We start from the raw sequence: 23,144 nt of genomic DNA on the forward strand, positions 1-23,144 counted from the left end.
GCCAAGGTGCTCGCACACTGGAGGTACAAAATGAAATCAGCACTGGGAGCTTTTCATTGTCTTCTAATAAATCAATAAAATGAATGCCAAAGTTTTGCAATGCTTGGTCCCAAATACGGTAATCAGATTATCACATAACATGCAGTTCTGGAAGCCTGTACAAGAAATTAATCACATGTTAAACCGGAAAAAAATATTTTTCCTTGCCAGTTCCTCATTTAATACTTACTAATTCACTCAATAACTTCTAAGCCAAAGGTTGTCACTCTACAAGGGGAAAAATAAAAATTTCACCTCCCATGGTCTTTGAAATTGGTGATACCAAGTTAATGAGTTACTTCCATTTTTTTTGATTAAGAATAGCACTATAATACATTCTGATTCTGATCCCCTAAGGTATAATACATATTTAAATTCAATGTTCGCATCTAACAACCAGACCCCCGATGTTATACAATGGCATGCCTAGTTCCTATGCAAAACTCTATTTTTATCAAGAGCAAGTAGAGGGAGACAAAGCTACCAATACCTGGCAGAATCAATATTCATTCTTTGGTATCTTCCACCTCTTGATGAAGTTGGTGAAAAGAATATAGCAATGATGATCTCACATTCGCTATTTCTACCAGTGTCTCCAGGGCTGAAAAGAATTTCAATTGAAGAATGTGTTATATCACAGCTGTCAGTATAAATGTGTAAACAGATGACAAAAACCATGTGTACAGAGAAAGTGAGGAATATTAAGATCCTGAGTTCTGTTATCCACCTTTCTCAAATGATAGCTGACTGTCTCGAAGCTTCGGGGAAATAAAAATTCCAAAAACTGACAAAGATTTGGCTCGCTCTTTTTGAACCTATAAAAAAATCACAAAGAACATGTATATACGAACTCAATTGATGGTTCAGATAGTTATGCTAAGAAAATGCTTGAAATATCCAATTCGACAAGTTCTTCACCATATGTATCCACGATAGCAATGACATTAGCAAATTCAATGCTAGAAAGCATACTTGTAATGGTTGTGTTAATATAAGAATTTCTTGTCAATATAAACTGAAAATGTATACTAATAAGAGAAAGTGCTAGTATTTGTACAATACTTACTTGTTCATCATTGGAAAGTTTTGCAATGGTCACCTCTGCAATTTGTACAACCAAATTTATAAGAAAATGAGAAACTGCTAACATGCTACTTAAAGCATATAGCAGCAGAACCAGATTAAAAATGAAACAAAAGTTTGCCCTGATGCATATGTTTAATTTCAGGATTTACCGAACATGATGCTTAAATTAGAGTATGCTTAAGTCTAGAGAAAAAATTGCATTATGCTAAGTACTCAGGTTGCGGGGGTAAGGTTGCATACATCTACCCTCCCCATACCCTACTAAGTGGGAGCCTCGTGTACTAGGCCACAAATAAAAATGCTCAATACTAAACTTCCCCCTTTTAGAGTACCTATGGTCAATGAGGAAAAGCAGATCATTTATTTCACGCACAGGGAGGAGGAAACAATAGCAGAGGATTTCATACCATTGTTATCTTGTGACTGTTTATTCTCGTCTTCGAATTGAGCACTTTCATGTTCAGAGGATATCCATTTACGCAGGGTGAAGGAAGGTTGTGTACCTATTCAATAGTTCAAAGAGAGTGGTTCCATCTAAGTTAATACAATACCCATTACAATGAGGAATAATTAAAATGCAAGTGAAAACATGACAGCACACTAGAAACACAAAAGTATAGAAGTAACATTGAGTGGTTACAAGTTACAAAAACGCAATTTAGTGTAAAATAGAAGATTTTACCATCATAATCGGTTATCTTAAAAGTTGTAGATGCTGAATGAAAATTGAGGTCCAATAAACGACTATTAATCCGTGAAGCACCCATTAAATGACGAGCACTTGCTAAGTCGAACCATCCCTGACAGTGTATTAAAGATTAGTACAAATTTAAACAAAGATAACAGTGTCATCGATTAAGGCCTTGAAAATGAAAAATAGTGTTAAATCTGTTTCAAGTCCGAACTGGTGAGACTATTATTTAAATTGAAGGTTTGGTGATTATATTATATATACAAAGTAATAATCCAATGGAATGAAGAGATCATAAAATGAAATTGAATTAGAGAATCGAAGTGAAGAATGCATAATGAATTAATGATAATGAAATTGAAATTAGGTTATATAGTTATACCTGTCGAAGTGTGGAAGATAAAGCATCGAAAAGGGAGAGGTAGTTATGCAATGAATCCATAAATTGCAAAACAAGTTTGTCATTTTGAGGTAGAGATTGAAGACGTAGTAGTTGCAGATAGTTATGCTAAGAAAATGCTTGAAATATCCAATTCGACAAGTTCTTCACCATATGTATCCACGATAGCAATGACATTAGCAAATTCAATGCTAGAAAGCATACTTGTAATGGTTGTGTTAATATAAGAATTTCTTGTCAATATAAACTGAAAATGTATACTAATAAGAGAAAGTGCTAGTATTTGTACAATACTTACTTGTTCATCATTGGAAAGTTTTGCAATGGTCACCTCTGCAATTTGTACAACCAAATTTATAAGAAAATGAGAAACTGCTAACATGCTACTTAAAGCATATAGCAGCAGAACCAGATTAAAAATGAAACAAAAGTTTGCCCTGATGCATATGTTTAATTTCAGGATTTACCGAACATGATGCTTAAATTAGAGTATGCTTAAGTCTAGAGAAAAAATTGCATTATGCTAAGTACTCAGGTTGCGGGGGTAAGGTTGCATACATCTACCCTCCCCATACCCTACTAAGTGGGAGCCTCGTGTACTAGGCCACAAATAAAAATGCTCAATACTAAACTTCCCCCTTTTAGAGTACCTATGGTCAATGAGGAAAAGCAGATCATTTATTTCACGCACAGGGAGGAGGAAACAATAGCAGAGGATTTCATACCATTGTTATCTTGTGACTGTTTATTCTCGTCTTCGAATTGAGCACTTTCATGTTCAGAGGATATCCATTTACGCAGGGTGAAGGAAGGTTGTGTACCTATTCAATAGTTCAAAGAGAGTGGTTCCATCTAAGTTAATACAATACCCATTACAATGAGGAATAATTAAAATGCAAGTGAAAACATGACAGCACACTAGAAACACAAAAGTATAGAAGTAACATTGAGTGGTTACAAGTTACAAAAACGCAATTTAGTGTAAAATAGAAGATTTTACCATCATAATCGGTTATCTTAAAAGTTGTAGATGCTGAATGAAAATTGAGGTCCAATAAACGACTATTAATCCGTGAAGCACCCATTAAATGACGAGCACTTGCTAAGTCGAACCATCCCTGACAGTGTATTAAAGATTAGTACAAATTTAAACAAAGATAACAGTGTCATCGATTAAGGCCTTGAAAATGAAAAATAGTGTTAAATCTGTTTCAAGTCCGAACTGGTGAGACTATTATTTAAATTGAAGGTTTGGTGATTATATTATATATACAAAGTAATAATCCAATGGAATGAAGAGATCATAAAATGAAATTGAATTAGAGAATCGAAGTGAAGAATGCATAATGAATTAATGATAATGAAATTGAAATTAGGTTATATAGTTATACCTGTCGAAGTGTGGAAGATAAAGCATCGAAAAGGGAGAGGTAGTTATGCAATGAATCCATAAATTGCAAAACAAGTTTGTCATTTTGAGGTAGAGATTGAAGACGTAGTAGTTGCTCTTCATTTTCTTCATTCTCTTCATTTTCTTCATTCTCTTCATTTTCTTCATTCTCTTCATTTTCTTCATTCTCTTCATTTTCTTCATTCTCTTCATTTTCTTCATTCTCTTCATTTTCTTCATTCTCTTCATTTTCTTCATTCTCTTCATTTTGAATCTGATACTCTTGTTCCGCCATTAAATCGAATAGAGTTTCTTCTTCTTCTTCGCACACCGATCTATCACTTATCACGTTTCTGAATCTGACGTCACCAATATGTCATTCTATTTCTCTCATTTTTGGAAACTTAAATATTGTTATTCAGGAAATTCCTTTCACTACTTTTATAAGGACTCTTTATTTTTTTTACTGCCCCTTCATTTTTTTTTATTCAATGGACAAATGTAATATTATAGACTAATAAAAATCATATAAACTAAAACATAAAAAAATATAAATTTGGAATAATATATTTAATTTTATATATATAACAAGATGTAAGTTATGAAATAAAAATTACTATAAACTAGCATGTTTTCATGTTGACACGCATTTTCACTTCTTTATCTATCTTTAAATTTCTTCATATGAGTAGTTTTTACATGTTATAAATGTTATATTTCATTCTAAAGTTTGTTACAGATTTACATTCTTAATTTTAAATAACTCTTCATATGAATACTTTTTTGGTACATATATTATAGTAGGTTGGGTAATGGAAAATAAAATGAAACGTTGATTTTACTCTGAATTATACTTGATAAGACAAAAAATATACATAAAATAACAAAAATTAGTTTTTTTCCTATCAGTGTTCACAGAAATTTGCAATGACTGGGTATCAATAATTAACATTTAATAAACAGAAGTGTTATACTATTCAATTGTGTGCCTCCATATAATAATAGATGAATACTAATATTAACATTAATTAATAAAAATATACAATTAAATTTTAATTATGTCATGACTTTTCCCACACAGTCAACCTTTCTAGCTGGATATTTTTAAATTTTAATTAAATTAATTTATGGATTTAATATCAATATATAATGTAAGTGTTTTTTACATTGTCAGTAAGTTCTCGCCATTCATATGTTAACTTAATTAGTGTTGACTTTTAAAGTATTACAATCAATAGTAGAAAATGTGTTGATCTAAAAAACTCTTATTTTATATGGAAAAGCAATCATAGTTGATTCTGCTTTCATTAGTTGGTGCTTCTTCTGAACTCTCCTTCTCTATCTCTCAACTCAACTTCACTTCCTCTTTCTCTGCTTCAATTTCGAACCTTTCCCATGCCAATCAAATTTTCTACAACACCCTTTTCTTTAATTTTCAAACTATAAAGTTTAAAACTTGGGATTCTATTTTTGCTGCTTCTACAACTTGGGAACAGGTTGGTTCCCTTCTTATTCATTACCAAGCTTGTTTTCAATTTTTTTTATTCGTCCTAGAATGAAGTCTATTTTATTTAATCATCACCAAACTATAAAGTTTCTATTTTTGATTTAGTTGAATTGCTCAAAACACCCCCTCAATTGCTGACATAATTTAAATGAAATTAAGGTGAACTATTTAAATTAAATGAGAGTATGAGATATCTTTATGATATGATTCTTAACTATTGATACTGGGTCATTGCCACTCTTGTCTAATTTGATTATCATTGCATTGGATAAATTATTAATCAGTTTGTTACATCAGAGCATTTTTGACTTCATTTGATTCACAATTACACTAGTTCTACAAGCTCCACTCTTGTTTTTAGCTTATAAAATGATTCATTTTTTTGTCATAATTGATTTCTGGTTGCAATTTGAGCTGCTCATACTTTTCTTGCATTTCAATGCTTTATTCCGCTAACCCCGACTCTGCAGGTTCACAGTAGAAGATACATATTTACATTAGTTCTATGTGTTCTTTGTCTACTTTGTTGCTATTGTGAAATGCCATTACTGTAAGCAAGCTTGTCTACTCTGTTGCTGTCACGAAATGCCGTATTTACATATGCCTTAATGTTATGTTCTTCTTCTCTATAGATAACTAATATATGATGGTTTCGAGCTGGGATGGAAGTGGCAGCCAGTCGGATGACCTTTTTGATAGGTTGCACATTGAGCCTATGTACGATGCTTTCGTGTGTCCTCTCACGAAGCAACTTATGTGCGATCCTGTTGCTTTAGAAAATGGACAGACTTTTGAACGTGAAGCAATTGAGAAATGGTTCAAGGAATGCAGGGAGAGTGGACGGAAACTGGTTTGCCCTTTAACTCTCCAGGAATTAAAAAGCACAGAACTGAATCCAAGTATGGCTTTGCGTAACACCATTGAAGAGTGGACTGTCAGGAATGAAGCTGCGCAGCTGGATATGGCTCGCCGCTCCTTGAATACGGGGAGTCCAGAAAATGAAACTCTTCAGGCCTTGAAGTATGTCCAGCATATCTGCAAAAGAAACCGGTCAAATAAGCATATTGTCCGCCAAGCAGGCCTTATACCGATGATAGTTGACATGCTGAAGAGTAGTAGCCGTAAGATTCGTTGTAGAGCTTTGGAAACCCTTAGAGTTGTGGTAGAGGAAGACGATGAGAATAAGGTTGTCATAGGTTTGCTGGTTATATTTTAATATCCTCTATAGTTTTTTTGGTATCATCAGTATGCCTTTGGAGATTCATGTTAACATTTTCTCTTTGCTTCAAAGGAAATGTTGGCGGAAGGCGACATTGTGCGTACAATAGTAAAATTTCTTAACCACGAGCTTTCTAAAGAAAGAGAGGAAGCTGTTTCTTTGCTTTATGAGCTCTCTAAGTCTGAAGCCCTATGTGAGAAGATTGGTTCAATAAATGGAGCTATTCTTATATTAGTTGGAATGACTAACAGCAATTCTGAAGATCTTTCCACTGTTGAAAAGGCTGATAAAACATTAGAGAATCTGGAGAAGTGCGAGAATAATGTGCAGCAAATGGCTGAAAATGGAAAATTGCAGCCTCTTCTGACCCAACTTCTTGAAGGTGCTAAAACGACTATAACTTATTTCACATCATACTCATGTCATATGACTAATTTGCTCACTGTTTTATATTAATATGTTGAACCAGCATATGCAATTGTAAAAATGGTGTGCATGTTTTCCTTTTTTTGGAATAGTTTAGAGGGTTAAGACAAAATTTGTTTTTCTTGGATGAATATTTCAAGGATCACATGAAATAAATAACATATTTTTATAAAATGTTAAGAAGCTTCAAACTCAAACTAAAGATTGATATCTTTATATTGTTCTTATTCTTTCTCCTTTTACGCCTGATAGTGGAATATCTTCTCAGTGGAAAATAGCTTATTAAAGATATTTCCTGGTAGAAAATACTTTCAGTTGAAGACTTTTTTTATACCATCTTGTAGTTTACTGTTGTAAAATACTTTCCACGTCTAAAAATTGAAAGTCACTTTCCCTACTGAATAGGATTTTAACAATTGAGTTTTTATGGTTGTCACACTTAACAGATCAAAATGCTTTCCTTAACAATAATGAAATGTTTTCCGCACCAAGATACAAATGACCCTCTTTCCTTTTCTTTTGAAATATGTCGATTTTCCAGCAGTAAATGGGGCCTAAGATAGAGACCCTGAGCTAATGGATGGTGCAAGCAATTAGAAAAAATGTGTACCAAAAACTAGAAAAGACAATTGCAGGGAAGTATTTGAGAATGTAGCACTAGATAAACTTGCATTATGAGGGGAATTCAAGTGTATTCACGTTATCAACCCCCGATATTAGGGGTCGCGATTTGTTATTTGCTAGTAGAACACCATATTTCTATGAAGATATCAAGCCATTTTCATATTTGTTTACAGGTCCACCAGAAACCAAACTGGCCATGGCTGGATACCTTGGTGAGCTGGTTTTGGACAATGATGTTAAAGTCCTTGTTGCAAGAACTGTGGGTTCATCTTTGATCAATATAATGAAAAGTGGTAATATGCAGTCAAGAGAAGCTGCACTGAAGGCACTAAATCAGATATCATGTGGGCCAAGCGCAAAGATTTTAATAGAGGCTGGAATTCTTTCCCCTCTTGTCAATGACCTTTTTGCAGTGGGTCCTAATCAGCTTCCGACACGATTAAAAGAGGTCTCTGCTACAATTCTCGCCAGTGTCGTGAACTCAGGGGAAGACTTCGATTCTATTCCGTTTGGACCTGATCACCAAACTCTGGTCTCAGAGGTCATAGTGCATAACCTACTCTATCTTATAAGCAACACTGGTCCAGCAATTCAGGGCAAACTTCTCCAAGTTCTCGTTGGGCTTACGAATTCTCAAACTACAGTTGTGAGTGTTATTGCTGCTATCAAAAGCTCTGGTGCCACTATCAGTCTAGTTCAATTCATTGAGGCATCGCAAAGAGATTTACGCATAGCCTCAATAAAACTTCTTCAGAATCTATCACCCCACATGAGTCAGGAACTAGCTGATGCATTGCGTGGCTCAGTTGGACAGCTTGGTAGTCTAATTAGAGTCTTATCAGAAAATACAGGAATCACTGAAGAGCAAGCAGCAGCTGTTGGCCTTCTAGCTGATCTACCCGAGAGGGATTTGAGCCTCACGAGACAGCTGCTAGACGATGGTGCTTTTCAGACGATCATATCTAGGGTGATTGCCATCAGGAAGGGAGAGATCAGAGGCAGTCGTTTCATAACGCCGTTTCTTGAAGGACTGGTGAAGGTTCTTGCAAGGGTTACATATGTCTTGGGTGATGAACCTGATGCCCTTGCACTCTGCCGGGATCACAATCTTGCTGCACTGTTTATCGAACTGCTTCAGGCCAATGGACTTGATAATGTACAGATGGTTTCCGCTACAGCTCTGGAGAATTTATCGCTACAGTCACAAAATCTAACAAAAATACCCGAGTTACCATCGCCAGGTGTTTGCGCTTCAATCTTTACATGCTTCGGCAAACAGCAGGTGATAACTGGAATGTGTAGGATCCACCGAGGGATATGTTCTTTAAAAGAAACATTTTGTCTTTTAGAAGGGCGGGCAGTCGGTAAGTTAATAGCTGTACTGGACCACACAAATGTGAAGGTGGTTGAGGCAGCACTTGCAGCTTTGTCTACTTTAATAGAAGATGGTGTGGTTATTGAGCAAGGTGTATTGGTGCTGTGTGAAAAAGAAGGAGTGCAGCCTATACTTGATGTGTTAATTGAGAAAAGGACAGAAAATTTGAGGAGGAGGGGAGTTTGGGCAGTGGAGAGACTACTGCGAACCGAAGATATAGCATATGTGGTGTCCGGAGCTCAAAATGTGAGTACTGCACTTGTGGATGCTTTTCAGCATGGTGACTATAGAACTAGGCAGATTGCCGAGCGCGCACTCAAGCATGTTGATAAGATACCCAACTTCTCTGGAATCTTTCCAAATGTGATGACCTCCTAGACCTGTTGTAGCTGCTTCAATGTCAAGTTGGTATTTATAGAAATTTGTATGTAATTTTCTGTTGTTCCAAACACTTTTGGATTGTTTGTATGATTGTAATCTGCTATGTGTATTCTTTTAGGGGCGAGTGTTCATGTTCATTTGTTGGCCATGATTTCTTGTCTTTTTTGCCCCTATTTTATGGACTGTGCATTACATGTTGTACCCAGAATTGTAATTGATACTATTGATATGTCTGCACTTTTCTTGTAATCCTTGAGGAAGAAAAATGGATCACTAATTCTTTTAAAGTTTAAATGATTTTATTTCTTTTAACTTTTATCACGAAATTTTGCACATATTTTCAATGATGAAATAATTGCACTTGTGGTATGAAAATACTATAAATGATGGATGCTTATTAAGCTCCTCAAATTCCAATGAGATTTTGGGTTTGCAAAACTAGATGAAAATAATGAAGTTATAGTTGTATATCATATACTGGTTTATGTCATCAAAGTGATTGTATCTAATCCGTGGATCGTTTGTGCATGTGTACTGAGTTAAAAAAATCGATAAGCAAAATTGTATTAAACAAGCACAAGGGTTGCCTACCCAAGACAAGAGAATAATGAGTTAATTGAATAGTTAGAACAATGAATCATAAGTCATAACTATACTATCATACATGGATGGCCAAAATTAAAAGTCGTTTAGGGAGCACTTGAGCCTTCGAGCTCTTCATGGCATCATTTATATAAGAATATCTAATCCGTGGATCTAAAAGCACTTGGATTGCAGGGAGCCATATACCAAATTAGTAAGGAATATGATTAGTGAAGTAATAATTTATAGGTAGAAGGCCAGGGCATGAAAAGTGTGAGAAGAATCCAAGTTACAAGTGCATAATTCCAGAAACTCAATTGACAGCAGCAGGAATAATATAAATGCAAAGTCATGATGAAATTAAAATTTTATGATTGTTGTGAAATGAATTAAGTAAGGTACATGAGAAACCTGAAATTGAGACCCGCAGAGTTCAGAAGACTTTCCTGAATATACATGCAGCAATTACAAAGGGGGATTTACTGGTCATGTTTCACCTCAAAATAACAAAGGGCGTAGCAGTAAGATTTGAGATTCTTGTTGTTCAGCATACATGCACAATGATTTCAAAGATGTAGCACTGCCACAGATTTGGTAAAGCACGAAGAAGCATCCAGCTCTTGAGTAGCATGATTCCTTGAAATATGGTTCCATTTTGCCATATCAGACACATCACATACAGTGAAAAAATCCAACACCTGACCAAATATTTTGAACATCTCTACCCCAAAAATCATGTTCTTGTCTGCCACAAAAACTGCATTCCAGTCCATTGGGGCATCAGGGTGCACTGAGACCTCGGTCCAGGTAAGATACTTGAGATCTAACTCCCATAATTTTCTAACAGCCTTGTTTCGTTGCCCAATTTGACCATCCCCTTCACACCAGGACACTGAAGGCATTAAAAGACGGCCATTACAAGATACAAGTTTGGGGTAGTATTCATGTACATGAGGTGGGAAAGGAGTGGTTTGAATTGCAATCCAGAATCCCCGTTCTATGTCATATGCTGCAAGCTTGTCCATCTCAGAATAAACATAAAACATTCTCCCACAAACAGTTCCAGAACAAGCAACCCCAAAATCAAAAGGTAATCTCTGAATTTCAGTCCATTTATTTGATACAGAATCATACACTTCTCCAGAGTCCAGAGGCTCATCCCAAGATCCCAGACCTCCTACAGCTATCAACACAAATCTTTTACCACCCTTTGAGCTTGGCTGATCACTTCGTTGCCTAAGGAATTTGTACGCCTTTCTACTGGGTAAGGACGAAGCTTCGCTCTCATTGAGAGCAGATCTGGAAGGACGCCTTACTGAAAGCTTATGAGGATCCTCATAGACCTCTGAAATCCCACCAATCCTTGATCTCGGAGAACGTCTATCCAGGCGGCTTTGATGACCTTGGCAAGTTGGAAAATCCAAGCTGACCTCAAAGACTCCTAATAAAGGAACTGATCTAGCATATTTCATAGATGGTACTTTCCGCCAAGATTTTGTCAAGGGACTAAATGCCACCACCCCTTTGTGTGTCTTGAATGAGCTCCTATCCAGATTCCCAAAGTTAGTCAAACTAGAACATCCTCCAACAATGAAGATATCGTCCTGTATGCTAGCCACAGAGAAGAAGAACCTCCCTTTGAGAAAACCAGCCTCCAACCTATGCCATTGATTCAGACACACATCCAGTGCATGTATCTCACCAGAGCAAAAACCATCTTTAACAACACCAAATAGAAACAACCATGGGTTTTGATACAACCCCTCCCTTCTCATTTGGAGGAACCTAGGGGTGGTAGTCAAGGACCTCCACGTCTTGCACACGAGGCGAGCATTCATGAGACTTGTCAGCGGGAGCCGAACCAAGCACATTTCAAGAATATCATCAGGAAGAAACATATGCATTCTACTACTCATTATCAACTCTTCAAGTTCTGAACTCTTTCTGTTGTGTTGTCCCCTACAAAACCGGTCCTTCACCCCATACGAGAAACATTCGACAGCAATTTCGTCAGCGCCGCGAATTGGTCTATATCCCTTGCCTTCTTCACTGGCACTAGATCTCCTTCTACCACTCGAATCACCGTGTTCATCACTCGTGTCAGCGCCTACCTTGCATCCCCCACCTCGACCATACAGAGTTAAGCATCTTAAAGAAACTCCCTTTCCATCATCATCTTCTTCCGATGCGCTTCTGTTGTTATTCCTCTTCCGCAACTTCTGGCTAACACTCCTCACGAGACGCTTCGACACACTCAGATTCTGAATATCGTGACAAAGTGCTTCCTCTGACCCTAATCTCTCTGAAAACATTATTATGCTCACTAATTCTTCACAATGAAATACACAAACCCCATTTACATCTTGCAATTTACTCTCTCTTTCGATCTATCAACAAAAACAATAAATTAGATTTAAGCATCATGAAATAATAGAAACATAAACAACCATTGTAACGCAACACAACACAGTATCAAAGTTTCAGTTAAATGAAACAAGGTTGCATAACTTCATCAACGTTACAAGTAAATGAAAATGAAATAAGATAAATTTGGTGGCAAAAGGGTGATGAATGAATCCAGATCCGTGAAAGCATAGGGTGAAAATTGGCGATTAAATGAAAATGAAATGATAAAAATAAAAGAATAGGAGTGAGGAAGGAATAAAATGATTAACGAATCTAAAATGGAAAGAGTAATAGAAATTACTGAAATTAGAAGGGTATAAGAGGGAAAAGGAAAAAAGTGATAAAAGAGAAGAGTTACTTACACTGCAATGTGATTCACAGAAAGAGGATTCAGAATTTCAGATACTCGCTCCTATTATTATACCAACTTTACTTTTCATTTTTTTATATTTTATTTCATTAAAAATGAATAATTAATAATAAGTAAGGAAAGGAAATATTAATTATTATAGCAATAAATCTGGAAAATGAAAAAGGAAGAGAAAATGGAACAGTGGCATAAAAGTAACAATATAAGAAAATGAGACACTCAAATACGCAATGAATAAAATATGTAACTTTATCTTTCTTCATCAAGCAACAGCATGTGACCCCAAAAATAAAAGACACCTTTCGGTTTCTTGTCTGTGTTTCAAGTCCAACGGTTACCTTCTAAGTACTAACTCCATTGCAGATGCATCTTCTATAGTTTTTTACAGCAATGTGTAATAAACAATTTATTGATAAAATGTGGGGATAATTCAGGCAAAAAAACAAAGAAATATGCAAAACTCCAAAAAGAAAAAACGATGAATATAGGCCCAAACAAATAAAATATTGAAAAATGGTGTGGGTGGGTGGTTTAATGAATCGTGTGGGGTAATGCAATGTGTGACACGACCGTAGCTCATGCTGAGTTTTTGGTTAATTTCAGAGTTGAATTTTAGAAAAGAAAGGATGAGAAAGTAAAAACACATAAAATGTATTTATGATATGATTTTTAAGACTTTTTTATCCTCCAAAATTTAACTCCCAAATAAATCCTTAGTTATAAATGGATCATGAATCTGAATTTCGAATATAATAAATGTTAAAAGACAATATTGTGAAATCTAAAATGGAGGATGTGATATATAATAATATATAAATGTATGATATTAAAATTGGTCTTTTATGTATGATATTAAACATAGCCCAAGATGGGTTGGGCTGGGTGTGTTGCGTTAATGCTTAATAATACGGGTATTGGAGTGAGGAAAGGGTTTGTGTGTTTGTGTTTATGTGTGTAAGGGTGAAAACATGAGGAGGTTGATCGGAATGTTAATAATAACAATGATGTTAGCAGTGTCATATTCCAATGCCATCGATGATAAATGTGCAGCCTGTACAGCTGTTGCGGTATTCCACATCTCCGATTCCATTTCCAATTCCAATTCCAATTCATTTCATCATCTTATTTATGATTTATGATTTTGCAGGGTGAGCTTCAGAATGGCCTTTCCAATGTAACATCATCACATTTCTTCTTCTTTTTTATTTCTTTTTTATTTCTTCTCATTATTCCAATTCCCATTCATCTTTACTCTCTTTCCCACAGGAGAGGCCTCGGAATCACTTGGATATGCGTCATCGCTTAGACTCCAAAGGTCAACGTCAAGGAAAACTCATCGATTATAGGTACATATGTGCTTACATCTTCTTCTTCTTCTTTTAATTTCATCATCGGTATCGGCAGCCACAAATCCCGAAAAAGATTAAATAGTATAATGACTTCACAATCCAATCCAATTTCAAATACAATACATAACTCTGAATCTAATAACAGGGTTAGCGAGCTCAGAGTGGTTGAACTCCTTGATGGTCTTTGTGAAAAGATGCAAGACTACACACTCAAGGTCCTTCTTCTTTTTCATTTGCACTCCTTTCTTTTCTTATCTTTATCTTTATCTTATCAACTCATCATTCATTTTGCAGATAGATCAAAATACTCACAAATGGTTCAAAGTAGATAACTGGGATAACCTCACATCAAGTATGTAATCTATTTCATACACCTTTCCACCACAGGGGAATAGATATATGTATTTGTCTGTTACATTGTCAATGTTTGGTTTTCAACTCCATATTTCACCATGTACAAGTATTAAGGTCAAAGGTTCGGATTCCTTAACGCATGTTGTTCACTTCGCACTATACCAGACTAATATATGTGAATTATTTCAGTTGCATTGTCATGCTTCCCTTGTTGAATGTTTTAGCAAGTAAGAGATTTAAAGGTTTCAATCATTGTTTTCTCTACACTATTCTTCTTCTCAGATAAGCAAGAGGCTAAGGCGTATTCCAAGGACATATCATCGTATTGTGGAAGGTAAGAAGCCACCCAGTCATGTGTTTTAACTCTACTTGTAATTTTTAAAAGGGGTAGTACTTATGGCATCAAAGCTTTTGCCTTTAGCTTTTTCGACAAGTTATTTTTGAAACTGAGTACTGCAGTTGTGCACTAACCATCTCTGTTCACCATGACCAGATTACTTGAAGAAACAGAAGATGAGGTGAGCTTTCATGTTCTGGTTCATCTCAAGTTCATTTTATCTTTGCATCTGCAATATATGGTAATGAAGAATTATCGCTAACGATGCCAAGTCTTGCAGTTGTCGGAATTAATAAAGAAAGGATCTGTTAAAGTGGGAGGCGTGAGCAAAGTTCTTTGTCAAGATTTGAGCAAGCACTGCAGACAGACTAGGTAATTTGAAAGATAATAGTAAGATTTTATCTTACCCTAAGGAGGGATATAAAAATCTTGATCGATGTTTAAAACAAGGTGATTCTTGTAATTTGCCCCAATTTGAGAAGACAGTTGGAATATTTCAAAATCTCATATCTATTATTTAGTAATCTATGCCATTCTTGAAATGATAGTATATGAAAATAACTGAAAATGATCACATTTTCATGCAGTGTATCGCATGAGGCAGAGCTTGATGATGAAGATAATGATGAGCTCTAAAATAGTGGGTATTATGGTGGCCAGAAATATCTGCTTTTCAGCGATTAAAGTTTGTCAGAGTGCATCACAAAATTTATGATGTCCTATTTTAGTTGTACTTCGAAGGACCTTCTTTGCTCACTACAAAAACAAACATTTTGAACTGTGTTGTATCGGACACTAATCATGTAATGATTGAGTTATGACTGTAGTGTTGAGCTCTGCACTCTAAAGTTTTTTGTTTCACCCTGATTAATTAGTAAGTCACGTAGTTGTTGCGTCTGTAAAGAAATGATATTGGTACTTATACAAGGTCCCGAACAAATTGTCATTGAATTTACATAACATGAGTAATCTATTATGTAGAAAAAGGAAACCTAAGGGAATGTCAGAAATCATTTGAAACGTGTGGGATTAGCACCAGAAGGAAAGATACCCAGCTAACTTCACATAAATAATTTTATACACAACATCAATTCCATCCTTTTGCTGACACTTGTAGTCCGATGCACCTTTAACGGCTAGTTCGAGAGTTGAATTTTGGTGGGGAAAAAAGAGAAAGAGAAGGCTTGTAAGTCATCTCGTAAATGTATTTCAGGGCTTCTAAACTTTCTCTTTCCCTAAAAAATCTAACTTCTAAACTAACTCTAAGGAAATTGAGGCATTTTTGCCATATACTTCTCCTCACTCTAGGAGGTGCCTTTATCCTAAGAGGAGGATCCGGGGAGTAACAAACACTTGTAACTGTTATACTTCTTTGTTATCTCAATTCATTCAATTAGTTTAGTCAAAATTGATTCTTTGTCCATTCTAGACAAATCATGATAAAATTCAAAAAGCATGATGAAGTGCATTGGCAAAACCAAGATTAGAATCAAATTATAACAACTACTTTTTGTTGCACTAGGTTTAAATGGTCTCTAAGTACTACATCATAAACATATAGTTATCATCCGCTTCATGTTTACTGCATAAGTGACAAGATCTTAGTATGGAGAAACCAAAGTGATATTGTTCATTATCTAGAGCAATCACTAATAATTGATTGTTTTAAACATATGAAACCAGATAAGGTTAACCACCAGAAATTTAAGTATCATGGCAACCTCTCACAAAAAACAGTTGACAGTACACAATAAATCAGCCAAACAATAGGACTTGGCTCAAACATTGTTCAAGACCACACGAATCCAAAAGAAACAACTATTTATGCATAGCATAGGCAGCCATAAAAAGAAGACCACTTTGTTTATTACTAAGAAGGAATGGAAAGATATTACATGAGATCCAAATACATTTTGTACCAACGGGATTCTTAGTGATGGCAACTGTTCCATGACATCAAAGAAACAGTCTCATGTAGCAGCTTCAACTTCAGAGTTCACAGCTACTCCATTCGGGGCATCCTCGGACCGTAGCTGAGCAGAAACATCATCTATGGCAGCATTTAGTTGTTCAATCTTTTGAGCTAGTACTTTTCGTGTTTTCTGCAACTCAAGTAAACCAAATATCATGAGCCAGTAAAGTATACTATACCCCATCATGTTGCAGCAGAAGAGCAAGTGTAACATAAGAACCTCCAAGAAGTAATTCCTTGTATAATATTAGGACATGGAAACTTTTGCAACATTCTATGCTAAAAACAGGATGCCATGAGGAAATTGTTTTCCTGCATGACAACCATTGTATAAATTTGGCAAATAAGTCTAAAAGATAAAATTGACAAAACTTTTAAAACTAATCAACTAAGATTCATTTGCAGATATATAGCCAACATTAATTACAAGAAATTGAAGCAAAGGGAGACAAAAGGATTAAATTTCGCAAATGCCAGTAACAAGACAAACATGAAGAATACATCAAGAGCAAGCAAATGTTAACCTCTAAGGCCTTTTCTTCATCATATATGAATTTTGGCAATTTTTTCATTAACTCCTTCCCATCAGCTGCAGCTATTGCTTTACTGATCTGTGGAGGAGTAAATAGCTATTAATATTCAACAAATAAAAGAAATCCTAGTTTGCAGCATAAAAATTTATAAGAAAAATTGTAAAGCATGTTCTTCTCTCTTAACATATTATAAAGATATATGTAACAGAAACTAGCTAGTTATTAGGATGGGTGTATATGAGTAAGAGGGAATAAGAGCATCTCCACCAACAAATATCATCTTCATTATTATTTAAGTCAAACACATTGTTTTATAATGTATTACAATTCCTTATTAAATAAGAACAACACCTATCTTTTCTCACAAGGATAAACATCATTCTTACTTTACTCCCGCAACATGTACTTTTTTTCACAAATCTACATCTCTCTAACAATAAAAAATTGGTACATAAGAACAAAAAACAGAACAGTAAAAACTGAATAAGAATATTGTAATTGTATTAAGAATAACATTAAGAATAAGCATATAATTTAATTTGGATATAGAGTTATTATTACCTGAGGTGCATAGACGCAGCCAAGTGTGCCAACTATTAATCCTCCGAAGACAAAGCCGCCAACAAAAACGGTAGCACTGCTAGGCTTTCCTCCATCACTGTCATTCCATAACAACCACTGATCTAAGTAATTATTAAAGATGGTTGAGACAGAGAGAAAGTAGAAAGAGAGAACAATACCTATATGTAGCTTCAACAGTTAAAGATGGTTGCTTTCTTCGAGGACGATTTAGATTCAATGAAAAGGTACAAGCTGATTTCATGTTCACCAAGTTATTCATGGATAGTGCTACGATATGAAGAAAGAGAATATTTATGGATTAGATTAATAATAATAATAATAATAATAATAATAATAATAAAATATGAGAGAGAAAAAGAGATATACAGATACCAGTAGGAGGAGAGTTTGTCAGAATGAAAGGAGTGGAAAGAGCAGTAGCCATGGATGGATGAAGGAGAAAGAGATTTCAATTCAGTTTCTTTGATGATCAAAATTGTAAAAATTAAATTGTATTTTCTTAGATAATGCTTCTATGATAACAAGGTTGGAGATGGGATATCATATATCTCAAAATGATCACTTGTCCAATTTTATTATGGTATTCCAAACTAATCAAACTTCACGAAATAATATTAAGATATTAATTTATATTTTTTAAATGAATAAAGTTTTCTCATTGGATATCAAATGAGACATGAATGAGCATATATGATTTTCATCCCATATATCAACCTACCAATCATTCATTCATTAATTCTTTTTTAAATCTTAATTACCTATTATTAATTAATTTAATAAAAAATGAGGCATGATCATTAATCATCTATCAAATTACTTCATTACCCTTACTTTTTGCAACAAAAAAATATTTGCCTACTATAAAACACATTTCCAATATTATTTTTTTCTTGAGTAAAAATGAAGAATTTGAAAATTAATTTAGACTTCAACTAAATTAACAGGCTGAAGTCAATTGAGGATATGTTTTAAATAACTTTTAATTATGTTTAAGTAGAATTAGTTATGAAATGAGAAAATTTTCAATTGTATTATTAAGGCATCAAATCTAACATCTTGGACTTTAGGACACTTATAATAAGGTTCATAGAAATTTTTGAAGTAAGAACTCATATGCATGGTTCTTGGCTATTGCAACATCCCATTTCTGAAATATTAGAATATATGATAGAATATTATTGTATACATATTTTTCTGTTTATTTCATAGAAACGTTGTTTTGATAAACTTAGATAAGGTAACCTGTTATAGAACTAAAGGCACTTAGGTTGTGAAGTTGGTGCTGAATAAGTTTTAAAAATCCAAGAGTTATATTTCCAATGGTATAATAGAATGTGGTGTGAGTTTATTATACGTGCATATAAGTAAGACTAGGCCAGTATTGGGTAAAAGAAGCAGCAATATGAATAGGAGATAGGAGTAAGAGTGTAAGAGAGAGTGAATATTAATCATCTCAAATTCTTCTTCTTCTTCTTATCCTAAAGTCCTAAACATTGTTTTCTCTTGTTACAAATCATCATGAGTATTAGACATTGAGGTTGTTGTTGTTGTTTTTGTTGTTGTTATGTCTAGGCGTCATGGATGGCAACTCCCTTTTCATACTTTCCAGGTACTTTCTTATTTCTCACTTTTACATTCTTACATTCACAACTTCACAACTAATATTCACTTCTCATACTATTTTTCTTTCACAACAGCTTCTTGCAATTACTGCATTTTTCTTCTTATCCATTGCATATTATGCCTTCTTAGCTCCTTTTATTCAGAACCACCTTTTTCAATATCTCGCTTTTGCTCTCTATTCCATTCTGGTAAGTGCTATTCTTATATCACTTTATAGATATTAAATCTTTTTATATTATATATACATATTCAATTTTATAATTCAATATTCATTCTTTTACCCATGCTTCATTTTTTTAATTTCAGGTTATATCTGTATGCCTTCTCTATGTTCGTTGCACTGCCATTGATCCTGCTGATTTAGGACTATTTGGTGATTCTGACAAGTCCTCAGAATCGAAGAATGGATCAAAACATTATCAAGAGTTCGCAGGTTCGATTTTCAATGCTATCAACCGAATATCTATAGATAGTTAGATATGGTTTTCATACTTTAAGTTTAGTCACCATATCGGATTGAAGTCATACCTCATCGTAACTCTTAACGTTGCATTCGAATGAATTACAATGTGTAGTAGTAACAGTGTTGACTAGGCACTTTTCAGTGAAATTTGGTAGTTTATCATTCTCTTAGGATTTGCATTTTATATTGCAGAACCCAAGATAGGATTAAAGGGTGAAGAAATGTCTGAACGTCACAATTCAAATTGGTTCTCCAAACTTGGATGCTTCCTTTGTAGTTTCCTTGTTCGAGAAGATTGTCGCAGTAACGAAGATATCATTGCACAGCAACAATCTGGAGAGTCACCAGATAATTTGTTCTGTACTTTGTGCAATGCTGAGGTAGGCGTTATTCTAGAAAAGCTTATTTTGTCTCCATATCTCCTATAACAAGCAGAAAATCAAAAAATAAGGTCAAATAAAGTGAGAAGGATATATAATGAGAGGGTTTTGTAGAATGCAATTTGGTTTGGTTCTATACATCCTTAGTTATATTTTGCAGGTGAATAAGTTCAGTAAGCATTGCAGAAAATGTGACAAATGTGTTGATGGATTTGATCATCATTGTCGGGTAAGTTTCGTTTCAACCTGATCCTAATTCATCTTTGTAGCACCCGAGTCTCAGGTCTAACAGTCTGTTATACTAAATTACTAATAAGAAATTGTCAATAAAAAGGCCAGATCAATATTTTAAAAGATCACTTTTCCACTTATTAGCACCCTTTCTCAAAAGTTTATTTTCTCTTCAAACTTATCATTTGTCTGATTTTTTTTCTTTCAACGCTTGCAAGTTGCAAATTTCACAGTGGATCATGTCAATGGAATTATCCAGAAGTAGACTACATTTACAAGTTCTTTAGGACTTGAGATGCAGTGTGCACTTGATGTCTTGCTTATTTGTTGTATTTAACATTTAGATTGTTAGAAAAGTTATTATCATACTTTTTCATCATTTTCTTCAGTGGTTGAACAATTGTGTTGGAAGGAAGAATTACATCTCGTTCATGTGCCTTATGGCAGTGAGTCTAGTTTGGGTAAGTTGCAGAAAGATTTTTATCCTAAATCTAGTTCCTCTCACCCCTTTCCTCATTTTACCTCGTTTGTGTGGCTTATAGTTATGTGATTGCCTTACTTTGTGTTTGTGCCTGTCACAGCTTATGCTTGAATGTGGAGTTGGAATTGCTGTGCTTGTCAGATGCTTTGTTGATAAGAGGGGTACAGAGAATCAGATAGCTGAAAAGCTTGGAGATGGTTTCCCTAGGGTCACATTTGTTATCATAGTGGTACATTCACTTTCTTGTTCGTTTTTAGTTTTACTCTCCATTTTTATGTAAGATTAACTAATTCAACTTACACAAGTTTTAATCCTTACACAGTCCATATGCACAGCACTTTCTTTCATCGGGACCATACTTCTGGGAGAATTGTTCTTTTTCCATATGATCCTGATCCGAAAGGTATGTTCATTAACCTTTTCTGCTACTTAAATGTATATTCTAAGCTGACATTTCCATGTACAGGGTATCACAACATATGAGTATGTCCTTGCCATGAGAACCCTAAGTGAACCGTCTGGGCCTTCAGTTGATGGGGGTGAACAGCACAGTTTACCATCATCTCCTACTAGTTCAGCTGCCACTACAATAAGTGGAAGAAGCTCTGTTGGAATGAGTTTGCAACACAAAGGTGCTTGGTGTACACCTCCAAGAATCTTTATGGATCATCAGGTACTGCCATCACTGCACAATAGCCTGAGTCATATTGGATATGGCTATGATTCTCATTTAAGCATACATTTATCAATATCTTTGGCCATTACATAAGGACAGTTGTGGTGAGAGGTAGAAAGGGGACTTGAGTCATTGATTGGAACAAACTGATTCTCAAAACACAGAATGCTATCACTCTTTATTACAAGTAGTCCTTGTTCTTTGGGACAGTGTGTGCTTTATTTTTCGTTACATATACAACTATAGAAGGCTAGAATGAAACGGTTAAGACAGGAGTAGTGCTTTTTTTAAATGCATTGCATGCTCAATAAGAATTGTCACAAGAGATATTATGTGCATTGCAAGTTTAGTTTCTGCCATAATGTTATTTCTTTAGCTGGTTAATTAACTGTCAGGTCTTGGATATGCAGGACGAAATTATACCACATTTGGAGCCAGGAAGCCTACCATCCACTGTTGATCCCGATGCAATACAGGTACCCGACAAAGGGAAAAAAATTAACCAGCGCCCTGTGCGAATCAGTGCATGGAAACTTGCCAAATTGGACTCCAACGAGGCTGCTAAGGCTGCTGCCAAAGCTAGGGCATCATCATCTGTGCTTCGCCTGATTGGTTCTGAATCTCTTCCATATGATGCTGATCATTTATCCAGTAGCAATGTGAGTGGAAGGAGCAGCCCAATCAGCAATGAAGGGTTTCAAAACAAAAACAAATATGATACAGCAGGGATGTCCAGGTTATCTCCTTCTAAGAGCTCATATCCTACTAGTCAAGGAAGGAAGGAAGATATAGATTCATGTCAGCACAGTATGAGTAACTTTAGCAGTTCTCAAGTCTCCAACTTAACTCCTTCAACAATGCAGAGACCAGGTTTGAGCAGAGACCATTTTATCCCCATGTATCAACAACCTTTGGGAGGTCAGTCTTCATCTTCTGCTAAAGAGAGCCAAGGAAATATAAACCCAATTGACGATAACGGTGCACATGTATCAATGAGAAGTAACACCTTACCTGTCTCAGAGAATAGAAGACCATCATCAGTGTTTTGGGATCAAGCAGCCGGGCGCTTTGTCACCTCTTCATCCAGAGGCCAGGGTAGTGCACAGATTTCTGGAACAGAGTTAACATACACGGATCGCTCTATATTTTTCAGTAGTCATGTTGTGAATGAACATCAAACTACAGCAACAAGAAATAGCAGCACAGTAGCCGGCATTCCGGATGGAGATCCTACATTAAGGGATATTCAGCAAGGTAGATCACATAGAGGTGGCCAGCTTCCGGTGTTTGTTCCGGGTTATTCCCAGCAAAACAAGTTCACATAGACCAATTTGGATCATACCTGAACAGAATATGGTCCTGGTGGAGAGCCTTTTCATATAAGGACCCACCATGTACCATGTACCATGTACCATGTAGGATGGTTCAGTGATTACTTAAAATAAAACATGTATCTTTCTCCATCCAACAGGATCATATCATGTTCTCCCAAAAAGAGACTATTCAGATATCTCATAGTCATAGTCATAGGCTGCATTGAATCCTTGAGCATTGATTTATCAAGCCAATTTTTTTTTAATTTTAAAATTCGTAAACAGATTATCTTGCAGTTTTAAATGACTGTCTTTTTAATCTTGTTTCGTGATTCCATTTGTTCAGGCTAATGA

At 35.2% G+C, this 23,144-nt stretch overlaps 6 protein-coding genes across 15 annotated transcripts; 3 read left to right on the forward strand and 3 right to left on the reverse strand.

Moving 5' to 3' along the window:
• Positions 98-4,010, reverse strand: LOC109326705 (coiled-coil domain-containing protein 115). Of its 6 annotated transcripts, none has more exons than XM_019559456.1 (8): positions 3,857-3,996; positions 3,608-3,739; positions 3,217-3,334; positions 2,942-3,037; positions 1,106-1,140; positions 767-854; positions 530-640; positions 98-155 (listed from the first exon to the last, which is right to left on the reverse strand). In XM_019559456.1, the coding sequence occupies exons 1-7, from the start codon at positions 3,899-3,901 to the stop codon at positions 546-548; spliced, it is 609 nt and encodes a 202-aa protein (XP_019415001.1). In that variant the 5' UTR covers positions 3,902-3,996; the 3' UTR covers positions 98-155; positions 530-545. The 6 variants fall into 6 exon arrangements, with proteins under 6 accessions (XP_019415001.1, XP_019415000.1, XP_019414999.1 ...); XM_019559455.1 differs by lacking the exon at positions 1,106-1,140 and adding an exon at positions 2,515-2,549 and having other exon boundaries at positions 3,608-3,729; positions 3,847-3,996; XM_019559454.1 differs by lacking the exon at positions 1,106-1,140 and adding an exon at positions 2,515-2,549 and having other exon boundaries at positions 3,857-3,995.
• LOC109327014 (U-box domain-containing protein 44-like) lies at positions 4,984-9,432 on the forward strand. Its single transcript, XM_019559980.1, has 4 exons — positions 4,984-5,102; positions 5,746-6,299; positions 6,405-6,714; positions 7,556-9,432. Exons 2-4 carry the CDS (start codon positions 5,757-5,759, stop codon positions 9,133-9,135), a joined length of 2,433 nt encoding a protein of 810 aa, XP_019415525.1. The 5' UTR covers positions 4,984-5,102; positions 5,746-5,756; the 3' UTR covers positions 9,136-9,432.
• Positions 9,986-12,512, reverse strand: LOC109326974 (F-box/kelch-repeat protein At5g42350-like). Of its 2 annotated transcripts, none has more exons than XM_019559930.1 (2): positions 12,485-12,512; positions 9,986-12,099 (listed from the first exon to the last, which is right to left on the reverse strand). In XM_019559930.1, the coding sequence occupies exon 2, from the start codon at positions 12,030-12,032 to the stop codon at positions 10,287-10,289; it is 1,746 nt and encodes a 581-aa protein (XP_019415475.1). In that variant the 5' UTR covers positions 12,033-12,099; positions 12,485-12,512; the 3' UTR covers positions 9,986-10,286. The 2 variants fall into 2 exon arrangements, with proteins under 2 accessions (XP_019415475.1, XP_019415474.1); XM_019559929.1 differs by having other exon boundaries at positions 9,986-12,107; positions 12,489-12,505.
• Positions 13,426-15,434, forward strand: LOC109326194 (protein canopy-1). Of its 2 annotated transcripts, XM_019558885.1 has the most exons (9): positions 13,427-13,563; positions 13,644-13,670; positions 13,763-13,842; positions 13,991-14,060; positions 14,140-14,197; positions 14,482-14,533; positions 14,693-14,717; positions 14,817-14,908; positions 15,124-15,434. In XM_019558885.1, exons 1-9 carry the CDS (start codon positions 13,465-13,467, stop codon positions 15,170-15,172), a joined length of 552 nt encoding a protein of 183 aa, XP_019414430.1. In that variant the 5' UTR covers positions 13,427-13,464; the 3' UTR covers positions 15,173-15,434. The 2 variants fall into 2 exon arrangements, with proteins under 2 accessions (XP_019414431.1, XP_019414430.1); XM_019558886.1 differs by lacking the exon at positions 13,644-13,670 and having other exon boundaries at positions 13,426-13,563.
• On the reverse strand, positions 16,142-18,137 carry LOC109326254. 2 transcript variants are annotated; one of them, XM_019558962.1, is made up of 5 exons: positions 17,996-18,137; positions 17,782-17,854; positions 17,603-17,699; positions 17,033-17,119; positions 16,142-16,638 (listed from the first exon to the last, which is right to left on the reverse strand). In XM_019558962.1, the coding sequence occupies exons 1-5, from the start codon at positions 18,045-18,047 to the stop codon at positions 16,507-16,509; spliced, it is 441 nt and encodes a 146-aa protein (XP_019414507.1). In that variant the 5' UTR covers positions 18,048-18,137; the 3' UTR covers positions 16,142-16,506. The 2 variants fall into 2 exon arrangements, with proteins under 2 accessions (XP_019414507.1, XP_019414506.1); XM_019558961.1 differs by having other exon boundaries at positions 17,782-17,890; positions 17,996-18,136.
• On the forward strand, positions 19,082-23,112 carry LOC109326229 (protein S-acyltransferase 21-like). 2 transcript variants are annotated; one of them, XM_019558928.1, is made up of 10 exons: positions 19,082-19,232; positions 19,321-19,434; positions 19,553-19,679; positions 19,902-20,089; positions 20,250-20,318; positions 20,710-20,781; positions 20,902-21,030; positions 21,124-21,204; positions 21,268-21,474; positions 21,873-23,112. In XM_019558928.1, the coding sequence occupies exons 1-10, from the start codon at positions 19,188-19,190 to the stop codon at positions 22,800-22,802; spliced, it is 1,962 nt and encodes a 653-aa protein (XP_019414473.1). In that variant the 5' UTR covers positions 19,082-19,187; the 3' UTR covers positions 22,803-23,112. The 2 variants fall into 2 exon arrangements, with proteins under 2 accessions (XP_019414473.1, XP_019414474.1); XM_019558929.1 differs by having other exon boundaries at positions 21,888-23,112.

Source organism: Lupinus angustifolius, chromosome LG14, assembly GCF_001865875.1.
Source record: "Lupinus angustifolius cultivar Tanjil chromosome LG14, LupAngTanjil_v1.0, whole genome shotgun sequence".
Lineage (NCBI taxonomy): Eukaryota > Viridiplantae > Streptophyta > Magnoliopsida > Fabales > Fabaceae > Lupinus > Lupinus angustifolius.

Excerpts from the sequence above, each read along its gene's own strand:
- LOC109326705 (XM_019559453.1), bottom strand. The coding sequence starts at position 3,901 with ATGGCGGAACAAGAGTATCAGATTCAAAATGAAGAGAATGAAGAAAAT. Across the intron at positions 3,335-3,607 it reads TATCTTCCACACTTCGACAG|GGATGGTTCGACTTAGCAAG; the intron begins GTATAACTATAT and ends ATACACTGTCAG. Across the intron at positions 1,141-2,941 it reads ACAGTCACAAGATAACAATG|AGGTGACCATTGCAAAACTT; the intron begins GTATGAAATCCT and ends TACAAATTGCAG.
- LOC109327014 (XM_019559980.1), top strand. The coding sequence starts at position 5,757 with ATGATGGTTTCGAGCTGGGATGGAAGTGGCAGCCAGTCGGATGACCTT. Across the intron at positions 6,300-6,404 it reads AGGAAGACGATGAGAATAAG|GAAATGTTGGCGGAAGGCGA; the intron begins GTTGTCATAGGT and ends TTTGCTTCAAAG. Across the intron at positions 6,715-7,555 it reads TCTGACCCAACTTCTTGAAG|GTCCACCAGAAACCAAACTG; the intron begins GTGCTAAAACGA and ends ATTTGTTTACAG.
- LOC109326974 (XM_019559930.1), bottom strand. The coding sequence starts at position 12,032 with ATGTTTTCAGAGAGATTAGGGTCAGAGGAAGCACTTTGTCACGATATT.
- LOC109326194 (XM_019558885.1), top strand. The coding sequence starts at position 13,465 with ATGAGGAGGTTGATCGGAATGTTAATAATAACAATGATGTTAGCAGTG. Across the intron at positions 13,671-13,762 it reads TTCAGAATGGCCTTTCCAAT|GAGAGGCCTCGGAATCACTT; the intron begins GTAACATCATCA and ends TCTTTCCCACAG. Across the intron at positions 14,061-14,139 it reads TGCAAGACTACACACTCAAG|ATAGATCAAAATACTCACAA; the intron begins GTCCTTCTTCTT and ends TTCATTTTGCAG.
- LOC109326254 (XM_019558961.1), bottom strand. The coding sequence starts at position 18,047 with ATGGCTACTGCTCTTTCCACTCCTTTCATTCTGACAAACTCTCCTCCT. Across the intron at positions 17,700-17,781 it reads ACTGTTGAAGCTACATATAG|TGATGGAGGAAAGCCTAGCA; the intron begins GTATTGTTCTCT and ends ATGGAATGACAG. Across the intron at positions 16,639-17,032 it reads ATGAAGAAAAGGCCTTAGAG|AAAACACGAAAAGTACTAGC; the intron begins GTTAACATTTGC and ends CTTGAGTTGCAG.
- LOC109326229 (XM_019558928.1), top strand. The coding sequence starts at position 19,188 with ATGTCTAGGCGTCATGGATGGCAACTCCCTTTTCATACTTTCCAG. Across the intron at positions 19,435-19,552 it reads TTGCTCTCTATTCCATTCTG|GTTATATCTGTATGCCTTCT; the intron begins GTAAGTGCTATT and ends TTTTAATTTCAG. Across the intron at positions 21,031-21,123 it reads TCACATTTGTTATCATAGTG|TCCATATGCACAGCACTTTC; the intron begins GTACATTCACTT and ends ATCCTTACACAG.